Consider the following 14,308-nt stretch of genomic DNA (forward strand, 5'->3'; position numbering starts at 1 on the left):
TTTTCTTTCCCTTTTGCACTAACAAATTCGTTCGAAATTAGAAAGCATTCATTCCTCAGCACGTTTGAAAGATGTGATTTTTTGTTCTTAGCTGGTATCAGCATTTTTGTTCCCAAAGCAGCCCGTGAAAAAGATGATAAAATCTAACTCATTTTAATTTTACTCTCTAACTCTGTAGTGCATGTGAATGTTCTTCATTCATTTAATTCTCTCTCTCATCTCTTGCTGGTAAAATAAATGTTTATCAGATTCTCTTCTCCCTCAAATTTGTTCGAAATCAGATAATTATGGATTCAATGCACATTTCATATCATGAAAATCCCAGACTTTTGACCAAAATTTGAGAAAGTAAAATCATAGGTCGATAAGCTTGTTTAATTGCCTTAGAATTTTAAAATGTAATGTTAATAGTAAGCTAAATTTTGCCGGTATTTACGATATTATTAATGTGACCACTTTGTACTAAAAGTAAATCGTCTCTTTATATAATTTTATAATTTTAAATTAATTAAGTCAACTCATTTTATTTATCCAAAAAATTTTTTTAATTCATTTTCCCTTAGTGTTGGTCAATTTTTTATGGAAAAAGGTCATCATGATTTACAAATCTATGGGGTCACCTTTTGTTCAGAAGATAGTGTTGTTGGTTTCGGTCATTTTCATTACAACTTAGGGCAATATTTTCCTGCCTTCAATTCCTTTTTATAATTGGTTATTTTTACCATGTATACCAATTAAAAACATAAAAAGATTTTTATATTATTTTTTCCCACTGTTTAGCCATTGTTTTATATTTCAGATCACTTGTCCCTGAACTTTTTCGCCCTCAAAAGACAAAGCAAAAGAGTGGAGAGAGGAAATCGTTACGGTTTTTTGGATTTTCACAGTGATTGGCGGTGGAGTTCATCTACTTGAGCAGAAACTAGAGAGAAAGATTACTATTTAGCCGCTGGACCCGGATTTATGAGAGAGAAAGACAGATTTAATAGGGGATAAACTTCGCCCATACAAATGGCGTCTCGAAAACATATCAAACAAACAATGAACTCAAGCGGTGGGCTTTGATTAGATGGATTGACTGGTTATATCAATCATGAAACAAAATTTCCAAGTGGGTTGTGATGCGATCACCGAAACATTATACCCCACCTGTTTAAGAGCCGAAATTTCAGCCGAAATCTGCTGAAAACTCGACGGCATGTGGCCTCCAAGCCATTGCTGCTATAACCAGTAGAAGCCTTGCAGAAATTACCCATTTTCTATTTACTTGAGGTTTCAGTGAGAAAATGTATTATGGGAGGTAGATATGAGATGGGTTTTACTTTCTTTTTTATCTTTGGGGCATTTGTTATTAAACAAGGGACCATGAAGCATTCTGGGATGAGAGCAGTTGTTGTATCAGAGTAAGTTAATTCCAGGACCCAGTCTGCTCGTTTGGTGAATTCAAGGTTCGTACTTGGCCAGTGTACAGTGAGAGGAAAGAGGGTATTATCGATACTTGAAGCGTAATAACCAGGTGAGTTATGCTACTCTTTGAGAGTATTTACACCCTCTGCACTCGCATTTCAGTGCTCTTTGGTTTTTTTTTTCCAGCTAGTGTTTTTCCTTTGTCTGAGATACCATTTCTTAGGGCTTTTCCTTTCGTTGAATATGCCATTTCGTATTGAATTCGCCAAATATCTCATTCTTTCTGAATTGGTGTTTTCTTGGATCTGGGTTATAACCATGGAAAAGAGTTCTAGCCTGCAACTGTTTAACAACCCATTAATTTTTTTTCCCTGTTGTTTTCTATTGTTCTCTGCTTGTTGGATAGTGGGGCTATATGGGTTTTGACTGGTTTTGGTGTTTTCAGGTTAGATGATGGCAAGGCCTCTTCATCGAGGATTTTCAGGAGGAGGCCGAGTTGCTGAGACTAGTAGAGTCGGGGATTCATGGGGTTCTCCGAAGAAAGAGGATTCATGGGATTCTCAGATGAAAGATAAGATTGAAAAGGAAGATTTCGATAAACCACGCCCTCTACCTTATGTAGTGAGTTTCTGGACCAAGTTAATTGGTTTTGATGCCTCTTCTGATCACATCTTTTTGAAACAAGGTCCAAGGCTTTCGAGCAAATCTCTTGCTGAAAATGGTTTTGGATCTGATCCAAAAGACCTATCTTCCCAGATCCACAGTAGAATTGATTTGGATTCGCCTAGTGCTCGAAGAATTCGGCAGGGAATGGTGGCTATGCGCCTTCTCCAATGGGCTTTAGCTTTGATTGTTTTGATTTCTGTGTCTGGTTTCTTATGGTGGACCATTTCAATTTCATCTTCGAGAAGTGGAACCGTTTACAGGGGTTATAGGAGGCTTCAGGAACAGGTCATAGTGGACCTTGTGGATATTGGGGTGCTCTCCAGTGGTGTCTCTAATAAGCTGAAGGAACTGGATTTTTGCTCTCATGATTTGGAGAACTTTGTGCCTTGCTTCAATGTATCGGAGAATTTGGCTTTGGGTCACTCAAATGAAGATGAGTACGATCGGCAGTGTGTTCATAAATCAAGAGAAAAGTGCTTGGTTCTTCCACCCAAGGATTATAGGATCCCTTTGAGGTGGCCCACGGGAAGAGATGTTATATGGAGTATGAATGTGAAGATTACTCCTGAACAAGTTGTTTCATCGGGGAGTTTGACCAAAAGGTGCATCTGACTACGCTTGATTTCACTAAATTTCGAAATTGTCTAATTTCCTTGATATGGTTGAGAGAAAGTAAAGCTAGATTTTTTTTCGGCTATGACAATTCTTCTCTCAATTTCTCTAAGCAACTTTATTGATTTCAAAGAGCCTTTTTGGAGCTATGGGATATCTCTCTTTTCCTCTTCTCTAAAGAGCTGACACGTCATTTTTATTGATTCCAAAGATGGAGCCTTTGTGGCGCTAAATTTAAATTTTCCGGTTTAGAATCTCAATGGTTTGCTCTTTCACAGGATGATGTTATTGGAAGATAATCAGATTTCTTTTCGTTCAGACTCCCTCATGGTGGATGGGGTTGAAGATTATTCTCATCAAATAGCAGAAATGATAGGGCTGCGGAATGAATCTAATTTCATTCATGCTGGCGTAAGTTCCTATTCCCTCTTGTTTCAATCTTGGAAATTATTTTTCTGTTTGAGTAGGTACTTGTTCTGGCTATGTGAACATGGCTGAGATGCATTAGCCACTTACATTGATTCATTTTTCACACTGCCTTTTAGATCTTTGCATCTTTGCATTTTTCACACTCACATTGAGGTCGTTGAGGATGTGTCAATGTTTGAGCATCAAGTCCAAAATAAAATTTATCAAATGTTGTGACACACTTTCATCTATTGGATCTCACATTCAATGACTAAAAGTAGTTGTGACCTGCTAACTCATAGCTACAGTAAATGCCAATGGCCTAGATTGAATCTAGGCTGATCCAATGGTCATGTTTGTATTTCATATTTGAATTTTAATCTTTTTTTTATAAATCCAAATCACATAAAGTTTGAGACATCCATCAAGGTGTACCTAATAAAAATATTAAAAAAAAATTCGTAAAAAAAGTAAATTGACCAAAATTAAATTGGTCCATTTAATTTTTTTGAATTATTTTTGTGATATTTTTATTAGATTCGCCTATTCTTTAAAAAAAAATTAAAATTAAATACGAAATGAAGTCGTGACTGTCTGATCAGCCCACATTCAATCTGGACCGTTTGGCTTTTACACTATTCCATCACCCCATGGCCTGACATGATATTTTCCTTATATTTATATATATACATACGGTTTACATAAAAGAAATAAGAGGAGGACTGAATTCGGATTTAAGGTGTCATTCTCTTAGTTTATACTTGTTTCTTACTTAGGCTTAACATAAAACCTTATAACCTTACCTTGACTAAAACAATCCACAAATGCATAAGGACATTGTTTGCTCTGTTTTGACTGCTATTAGAAATTTTGGATGTTAAATGTGTATCATCCAAGTGTCAACTATAGTGATAGTGAGTATTCCAGTGTCCATATGATTACCAAAAGCTGGTATTGGTTCTATCTCCAGTGTCCGATGTATTTCTAGCCTTTGCTTGATTATTTTATCAAAATAAAGAAAAGGCAACAGTCCTTTTCCGACAATGAAGAAACTATCTCCTTGGCCACCCTAGGCATTCATTACCAAAGAACGAAGCAGGTAGCTTTCCTTGAAAGCCTTCATCATAAGATATTCATTCTAGAAACCAACGCCACTGGTAAAGGACAGTGCAGAGCTTTTCATCACTTTTGCGAGAACTTTGAGGTTTATCATAATCGTCTGAGCCTTATCCCATCTATTTGGGTTTGGCTACACGACTCCTGTTCCGTCGTTCTGCTCTATCCGAGCCTTATCCCATCTATTTGGGGTTGGCTACATGACTCCTGTTTCGTCGTTTTGCTCTATCCGAGCCTTATCTCAACTTTGAGGTTTTATACAGTTGCTGATTTAGTATTTGAGAATTGGATTCCCTAAGAGGGCTCTAGAAGGCCATTGACAAACCAGCAGACTAGCAATTCTGCAATAATGAAAAATAATCGGGACATGCCTTGGTCGGTTGACTTGTATCAAACAGTTGACTCCTTCAGCCAGCCATAAATTTGGCAAGTCTTTCGTACCATACCAAATCTTTGTTTTTTAACACATTCAATTGACTCTATGTGTTCCATTAAAATTACTAAAAGGCCTAAAGCTCATGCACTGTGTGTCATATATGTAACCATGGAAAGAGGGTTCTCTTCCTCTTATGTCCATAGAGTTTCTTCTATCCTAAAATTAAAATTTGTATCTTTATGAATCATATTTGAATGTCACAGTTGTTTGAGTTTCTTGGTAGTCCCATCCCCATCTTTCTTCATGTCCTCAAAGATGTTGATGCTTTGATGTTACCTGACTCATTTCGCTGGCTCGAAAGCAACAAGCAACAGCTATTATTCTCAAAAGTCTCAAATGTGCTGAAGCAACATCTTTGCTTTAAGGAATTTATTTGAAAATTTCTGAAGCTGAAGACCCTTCGTCTCATACAATTTTCAAACCTGATCAAAGATTTTTGTAATTTTTCTGAAGAAAAATATTTCTGAAATTATTGAATTACGTATGAGTAATTTATTTTTAATGTGCACATTACAAGTAATTTACACAATTTCTATTTAAAAATGTGAGTCCTGATCTTTTGCAATGAAAAATGTTTCTTTTGCAGGTTCGAACTGTTTTAGATATAGGTTGTGGGTATGGTAGCTTCGGAGCACATCTCTTCTCCAAACAGTTACTGACCATGTGTATTGCAATTTATGAGGTTTATGGTAGTCAAGTTCAATTAGCTCTTGAAAGAGGCCTTCCTGCAATGATTGCCTCTTTTAACTCTAAACAGCTGCCGTATTCTTCCCTTTCATTTGATATGTTACATTGTGCTCGGTGTGGAATAGAATGGGAACAGAAAGGTACTCCTCTTGCTATTCTTGGCCTTTCCCCCCCCCTCTCTCTCTTTCTCTCTCTCTCTCTCTCTCTCTCTCTCTCTCTTGCTCTATATGCTTGCGTGTGTGTGAGTATGTGCTTGTGCTGCTTCAACAATGTGCAAGTTCTTAAGAAAATTTCTCTCCATGTATTTGAAATTACAGTATTTTTTCAAAGTAGGGCAGAACCGTGACAATTTAATGGATTTGTTGTGCATGTGAATGAGTTATCTGCCTAACATTAGTCAGTCAATGAAAGCACCGTTTGTGCTTTAGTTAGAGAATATGCTGAGAATTATCTATAAGATTACAACCATAAAGAAAAGAATCAACTTCTCCAGTTCCTAGCTTGTATTTCGTGCTCCCTACTTACACCTGTTCTCATCTAAAAAAATTTTAATGATACAATTTCTGTTTTGGGGTAAGATGTGGCATATTGTTTGTGGAGTTTCCGGCAGAGTCCCAGCATGAATTTTTCTCCCAGAGGCTGGTAGGTGTACTAATGATTAGGTTTGTTTTATTTCATTCTGGTGCTTCTGAGAAGGTGACAGATTTACTTTTTGTATAGGATTGGCTCAAGTTACCACGGATGATTGCTCATTGTCCTTTTTGTTTTTAATCAAACTGAAAAGGAGAAATCTATTTACGGTGCACATTGGAGACTCTGGGAAGACGGTGGCTCCCCCTATTGAGCCAGCTTTTTAAATAGCTTTTCTTTTTCATTTACAATGATTACGTGTAATTCAATTGCTGACAAGTTTCTTGGACATGAAGAGAAAAACCATACCCTGGACTTGGGAACATATTGCTTCAATATTACTCATGTGACAAGGGAAACCCATGCTTGTAATTGCAATTTAGGATTGAGTGTTGTATTTTTCGTCAAAAGCCCGGTGATTTTGCGTGAATAACAAATCTAGGCTTCATTCTAGAGCACCGATTTATTTCATAATACTATTTCTTATTTATATGTGTGGCATATTCATATGTTACAAGTACACATTGAATTGTTATAACGGAAAGTTCACACTTAATGTTGCTGATGCAGATGGTGCTTTCCTGATTGAGGCCGATAGAGTTTTAAGGCCTGGGGGTTATTTTGTCTGGACTTCACCACTAACAAACTTGCAGGGATCTAGTCGCAATAAATCAAACCAAAAGAAATGGGAATTTGTACGTGATTTTGCTTTAAATCTTTGCTGGGAAATGTTATCACAGCAAGATGAAACTGTGGTCTGGAAGAAGACAAGTAGAAGAAACTGTTATGCTTCTCGGTAAGGCAACCCAGCTTTAATTTTTATTATGGTTGACACTACATATAACAGGTACACCCTCTACAATCCAATGGACTATGAATAAGCCTTTGTATATCTGGTCATCAATGTCCATTGAAATGACAGACAGTGATGGAGAGAGTGGAACCCAATGGTGGATGCCATTCCCTCTCAATGGATGATGATGGAGAGAGAGTGGGATTCACCAGTGGAAACTTTCCCTCAGTCCATTTGATACCATCCCTTCCCTTACTTGGTTTAGACATGCACACTAGGAAAAAGCTGGCGTAGGCCCACTAGCCTACAACTACATATGAGCTCAACGGCCCAGATTTAATTTGGGCCGATCTGACGGTCACAACCTCATTTCATATTTTAATTTTAATTTTTTTCTACATGTCCAAATCACTTGATATTTTAAACGTCTATTCTTCTCATCAAGGCGTATCTAATAAAAATACAAAAAAAATAATTCGTAAAATATAAATTGACCAAAATATCCCGGAAAAGTTTTGGGGGTATTTTGATCAATATATTTTTTACAAATTATTTTTTTGATATTTTTATTAGATTCTCCTATTTTTAAAGAACACACGCTCAAAATTTCAAGGGATTTGGGTTTATAGAAAAAAAATTAAAATTCAAATATGAAATGCAATCATGAACATTGGATCGGCCGAGATTCAATCTGGGCCGTTGGGCTCATATGTAGCTGCAGGCTAGTGGGCCTACGTGAGCTTTTTCCTGTACACTAAACATCAATGATTTTATAAGTACTGACTTCTTTCATTCAAATTCCCAGGGAATTTGGAGCTGGTCCTTCTCTTTGCTTCAAGGGGCAGGACATCGAATCACCATATTATCGACCTTTGCAAACCTGCATTGCCGGAACTCATAGTCGTCGATGGATCCCCATTGAAGAAAGGACTAGTTGGCCTTCTCGGCTTATGTTGAATGCATCAGAAGCTTCTTTACATGGTACATTGTGACAATTCTTGTTTTGAGGGAAAATTCTGGAGATATCAATGGCTTGTATGCGATGAAGGTTAATACAAAGGGAAAGTGTGTATAATGCATTGTCTAAGAGTGAGCCATAGCCATTGGGACATCAACATCCGTTGAAATATGGATGGTCCTGTAGAGATAGTCGGACGTGCTACCCAATTGTGGGTCTCAGTCTCTTTATCGTTGCTCATTTTGTTAGTGAATGCTGATGAAGGACTTAGTCCATGGGATATTTTTTACTTCCCCTTCTTCAAATATGATATGTTAGATCTTGATTCTTGATTATATTGCTACTTTGGCTTCTGTCATTAAGATCGATATGTACTGATCTCTTGTATCTACCAGGTGTACACAAGGAAGACTTTGATGAAGATGGCTATAACTGGCAGTCAATGGTCCGTAACTACTGGTCTTTACTTTCTCCTATTATCTTTTCAGACCATCCAAAAAGACCTGGGGATGAGGATCCTTCCCCACCATTTAACATGGTCAGGAATGTGCTGGATATGAATGCCCTGTTTGGTGGGTTTAATGCTGCTTTGTTAGATGCTCGTAAATCAGTGTGGGTTATGAATGTTGTGCCTAAAGGTGGTCCGAATTACCTTCCGCTTATCCTTGATAGAGGACTGGTTGGTGTTCTTCATGACTGGTATGCCATTTTTCTTTGTCTGTGTTCATAATTTACTAATATTGCTCTCTTGTTGGTTAATTTTCTGCCTCTTGATACTTTCATAATATGGAAAACGTATTTCTAATATTGTTATTCATGAAAATCTATTTGCTCTTTTCTCCACAAGGATAAGTCATGATGACTTTCTTAAAAAATGATTTCCTTGTCGGTGATTTAGTTTTCCTTTAGGTTTATCTTGTCCTTGGAAGTTTGAGATCTTGGAGAAATCTGCTTAATGATGATGTTCATACCATGAATAATTAATTTTTGTATGCAATTTATATGTTTGGTGTTTGAAACAATGTTATTAGGGCTGGACTAGAGGCATAACTGGTAGGGGAAATGGTTTAATCGTACCGTCGAACCAGACCAGTTCACCTGTTAGATTGGTCTTTTTTTCTTTTTGGTAATTTGAAAATTCAGAAAAATACAAATAAATTGAAAAGAAAGAGAAAATAGGAAATAAATCTGAAGATCTAAAAAAGTCTGAAAAAATTCAGAAAATTATTAAATCAATGTTATAAGACAAGTTGGAAAAATATAAAAACATTACAAAATTTTGTCAAAACCAGTTTGAGCTGGCGCTTTGCACTGGTTCTACCGGTTAACAGGTTTGAACTGTCTGGTTTGGACTGGTTTGATGCGCAACCCCATTTGGGATCCCTTAACTGACCGGTTGGGGCACCCGTTCCCTTTCTTAAGTGGCCATTGCTGTCCTGTATTAATTTTACTGGTTTGAAATAGCAGATGCACAAGATGTTATATGGTTTGGCAATTCAGCATCTACTAACCAACCAGAATTTTTTGTATTTCTAACTTTCCATGCAAAGCTTGACCTTTTGCTTAATTACCTCGGAGGTCACAACAGACTATGTGAAGCCAATGATCCATTTCTATTAAAAACAAAACGCTTGAAGTCTGATTTGCATTTCTTTTAATGGCACATTGTATTTCTTCCTTTCTTTTTTCCTTGTTGAACACATCCACATTTTGACCTTGAATTTGTTGCCCTCCTCTGTTTTCTTGGCCTTTGATATCCGTTATCATTCTCCCTCATTCTTAACAGTAAACAATTTTGAAATTTTATGAAGGGTCTCTTTATTATTGATGAGGAGCTTAGAGACATATGCTTGAATCTTGTGTGTCAAACTCTCTCTTGCATTACTGGAGGACACACCTTGTTTTCTTGTGATAGAGGGAAAAATAAGTAGCTGCATAGCATTTGTTATGTCGTTTCTTCTCTGTATGATGTCTTCTCGTACTTCTGTCTTTCATTCTCTGGTATACGGCTCTTAATATCATCAAATATACACTTAAGGATGTGGCCATTTTAAAGGAGCTTTTGTATTCAATCAATAAGGGTGCAACCCTTTCGTTATTGCTTAGTGAAGTGAACGAAGTATGTATTTGTTATGATCTCTTTTGGCATTTGAACTTATAAATATTGACTAAAGACTCTGCACTTCATTCTTACTATCATTGTAATTCATGCTCTATCATTGTCAAACTGGCATAATAATGAAATGGTTCTTTTTTTATATAATGTATGTTCAGCCTTATTGTTATTTCTGTAGTAACTACTGAAAAAACAAAAGAATAATATCTGCCATTTTTGTGTTACATATTTGCCTGTCATTTTCAAGGCTGCTTTTGGATTTTGTCTGGTTTTAAGGCTTTATCATTGCTACTTGTCAGGTGTGAAGCGTTTCCAACATATCCTCGGACTTATGATTTGATTCATGCTCAAGGCATTGTTTCTTTTCAGACTGCTAGCCGTCCTTGGTGCCCAATACTTAATTTGTTCTTAGAGATGGACCGAATTCTCCGGCCTGAGGTGATGATTATTTTATCATGTCTTTTAACTCATGCCATACTTCATCAAAATATTGTACTTCCCATAATTCAAGTACATGATTTCTGTTTTGCTATTAATGTTCATTTTTAGCTGAGCAACTTGCAATTTTTTAGAGCTTTTACAGCTTCTCGGAGCAGGCCTTGAATGTAATTTTTAGAAGATACTACCAAATGTGGTAGCAGAATACTTTACTAACTAGGTATACTGGTTTGGGTTGAGATAACCAGATTTTCCTATTTCAATAGTTTTGCTTTTTATTGTCAAATTTGGCACCCATGTTTTTGGATTTATTTAAGATTGTTCTCTACATAAAACAATGGGAAAGATCCTACGATTGCATTGTTCAAGGTCACATCTTAGCTTTTGATTCTTGAGCATTTATATGTTCCATTAGCAACTTCAAGAAATTGTTATTCGAAGGTGAACATGGAAGCCACATGCAAATAGCTTGTAATCTCAGATTGCAAATGACGATTGGGATCTGTTCCAAGAAATAATATTGGAAGTCTCTGGCATGAACAACTTGAATGCATATAAAACCATAGTTTCCTTTTTGTTGATTGATGATAAGGAAAATATCAAATGCACATTTTATAGATCTGATGTAGTTGGAAGAGTCAAACGTCATTTTTAGACCAATGGGAATTAATGCCTTGAGTCTGGCTTTTTGGAGATGGATTCTCCATGGGGAACTTGTGAGGATTTGAGAGAATCTGCACTGACATAGAAACATTTTGGAAATATGGTATCAGAGATTGAAGTTGTAAGTTGGTCATAACATGGAATGAAGGATGTAACTTATGAAGTGCAACGTTTTCCTGGATCTCATAGCATGACACCTCTAGGATCTTAATTACTCATTTATTGAGGATTGGGCTTATGCAACCATTTTGGTTCTGTCGACAGAATGTTTTGCCTTTTGGTCTTGTATATCTTCATTATGGAACATTATGTGGTTTTATATGAGATGGCTTCTCGAATGGAAGAAAAGTATTGTGGTACCTATTTTCAAGAACGAATGAGACATACGAAATTGTGCAAACTATCTAGGGATCAAGCTTATGAGCCATACTATAAAGCTCTGGGAGAGAGTCATTAAGCGACGACTATGGCATAAAACGAGTATATTTGAAAAGCAATTTGGTTTCATGCCAGGAAGGTCAACAACTGAGGCTATTTTCCTATTTAGGCGACTGATTGAGAAGTTTAGGGCGAAAGAAAAGGACCTCCATATGGTCTTTATTGATCTAGAGAAAGCTTATGATAGAGTACCTCGATATTTGATTTGGTGGGTGTTGGAAAAAAAAGACGTCTCTAGACACTACATCGACTCGGTGAGAGATATGTATGATGGAGAGCTAACTAGTGTACGAACAACTAATGGAGAGACGAGTGAGTTTCAGTGACAATAGATTTACATCAAGGGTTAACATTGTGCCCATACCTCTTTGTCTTAGTTATGGACGACTTAACTAGGCACCTACAGGATGAGGTACTGTGCTGCATGTTGTTCGCAGATATAGTTTTGATTGATGAAACCCGAAACAACGTCAACACAAAGTTAGAACTTTGGAGGAATGCTCCAGAATCCAAAAGTTTTAAAATTAGTCAAACTAAGGCAGAGTATATGGAGTGCAAGTTTAGTGATAATAGGAGTGGAGACAAGGAAGTTGTTAAGATTGACAGCCATGAAGTAAAAAAAAGACTGCACTTTCGATATCTTGGGTTTATAATCTAGGAAAATGGAGAGATCGAGGAAGTTGTCACCCATAGAATTAGAGTTGGGTGGGTAAAGTGGAGATGTGCAACTAAAATTTTATGTGATCGCTGCATACCAATGAAGCTGAAGGACAAGTTCTATAGGACAACGGTGAGACCAGTTTTTCTCTATGGGGCGGAATGTTGGGCGGATAAAAAACAATATACCCATATAATGAGTGTAGCGGAGATGAGGATGTTGAGATGGATGAGTGGCAAGACAAAAAGGAATAGAATTCGAAATGAATCTATTCGAGAGAATTTAGGCGTGGCACCAATAGGTAAGAAGAGAGTATAGACTTAGGTGGGCTGGCCATGTGTGGCACCGACCAAGTATAGCACCTGTTAGGAGGGTGCAAGTTAGTTTAAGTGGATGGACTGAAAAGGGAAAGGGGTAGGCTCAAAAGGACGTGGTTGGTAGTCCGAAAAGGTATGGGGACTTATGGTCTAGTTAAGGATATGGTTTTTAATAAAGCAGAATGGAGAACCAGGATTCATGTAGCCGATCCCAATTAATTGGGAAAAGGCTAAATGATGATTATGATATGAGATGGCTTCTAAATGGGGTGAAATTTGCAGGTATCTTTACTGTTTGTGTGATTTGTCTGTAAAGCAGGCAATCTAAGAATAGGGAGAAATCTCGCGCTTGGTTTGATGATAGTATATGTTAGCATATCTTGTATTGCAATTCTCTCTATATTGGTTCTGATGTTCTGCTTGCCTTTAGACGAATGGGTCTTTCAACAGTATGTACAAAATTTTGATGGCTGAGATGTAATTATTGATCAAGTGTAAGGCTTTATCAGATTCTCAAATTTTAAGGCAGAACCTTCTCTGGTAACGGATGGAGAAATATAACTTTTGATCTCTCATTTGTTCATTCTATCACTTATACCCACTGATGAGCAATTTATACCTGCCATTGTTGACTCCTGCGCAATTCATTCTCTGGTTTCATGGCTAAAGTGCAATTCATTCTCTGGTATCAGGCTAAGGCATTAGCATCACGCAAGGAGAGGAATAATGCTTGTGGTATAATACCTGTAGGACATAAGGTTAATAATATTTGTGATTGATTTGTTTTTCATATAATGTAGGCATTGATACCATTGTATGTTACCTTCTTGCATATGCATGTGAAAGAGTTCATAAATTTATTAAATTTTTGACATGAAACATCAGTGATGATGAGTATTAATTGTAAATAATCATATGTTGTTAGTAGTTTGAAGCTTTTTATGGTTGTGCTTACTATTTTTGTCACGAAACTGTTAGTGTATACTTGTGGATAACTTAAATTGATTGATCATTTCTCCACAAATTCGGGATCTTTATTTGTTCTTTAAAGACAGTTTTATCACATGATAACAAGAAAAAAGATTGTCTAATGGTATTCGACATATATGCTTGTGCAGAATCCTAGTTGGGCTAGATTAGAATTGCATAAACATATAGAAAATACTTACGGTGTTATGAGTTTTTTATATTGAAATTTTCATGCTTATCATTTACTTTCATCCATTATTGATCATCATATTCTCCCTTTGCTGAAAGTTATCTACTATTTAATTGGAATTTTCATGTGTATTATGGAGAGTCCTTGAATAAATGTCGAAAGGATCTGTCACAAAAAAAAAAAAAAACCCTTAAGAGAGAGAATGTGGTTGCAGGGTTGGGTGATCCTACGAGACACAACGTTGAGCATTGAAGCGGGCCGGACTTTGGCAGCACAAATGAGATGGGATGCTAGGGTGGTGGAATTGGAGAACAACGAGGAGCGGCTCCTCATATGCCAGAAGCCATTTATCAAGAAGCCATGATTTGTGAAAAGCTCCACTTTACATGTGATTTTTGCAACCTCAGAATATACATACGTAATTTTCCAATTTCTCTCTCTGCTTGTGATAAAGCTATCCTTAAGGGAAAGGATGTTGATGTAAGAGGTACTCAAGACGTGACAAAGAAAGGAAGAGAAGCGCGGATTGGTAAGAGGCGATTCAATATTCCTATGAAACCTAAGGTTTCATAGGAGCTTGTAACATGCAAGAAAAGAAGATGGAGATAGTGGTCATAACGGGAATGATTGATATTCTTAAAAGAAAAAGTATTTGAATAAAAATTCTAGTGAACCAACAGGCCGGCAATAGATGGCAATGTTGGGGAGATGAGAGTTTTTGTACATGTGGTTGGCAGATGAAAAACACAATACAATGTCACAAATAGTGTGTACCAAATTGATATGAAGCATTTGGTTTTTTTCTG

At 36.8% G+C, this 14,308-nt stretch overlaps 1 protein-coding gene across 1 annotated transcript; it reads left to right on the top strand.

Annotated features, from left to right (window-relative positions):
• Positions 1-1,376: 1,376 nt before the first annotated feature.
• TSD2 (S-adenosyl-L-methionine-dependent methyltransferases superfamily protein) lies at positions 1,377-14,306 on the top strand. The gene is made up of 9 exons (XM_006853132.4): positions 1,377-1,516; positions 1,853-2,675; positions 2,964-3,096; positions 5,232-5,472; positions 6,533-6,758; positions 7,561-7,736; positions 8,109-8,412; positions 10,129-10,267; positions 13,717-14,306. Exons 2-9 carry the CDS (start codon positions 1,858-1,860, stop codon positions 13,864-13,866), a joined length of 2,187 nt encoding a protein of 728 aa, XP_006853194.3. The 5' UTR covers positions 1,377-1,516; positions 1,853-1,857; the 3' UTR covers positions 13,867-14,306.
• Positions 14,307-14,308: the final 2 nt, after the last annotated feature.

This window comes from Amborella trichopoda, chromosome 4 (genome assembly GCF_054954075.1).
Source record: "Amborella trichopoda isolate Santa Cruz 75 chromosome 4, AtrichopodaSantaCruz75HAP2 v2.0, whole genome shotgun sequence".
NCBI lineage: Eukaryota > Viridiplantae > Streptophyta > Magnoliopsida > Amborellales > Amborellaceae > Amborella > Amborella trichopoda.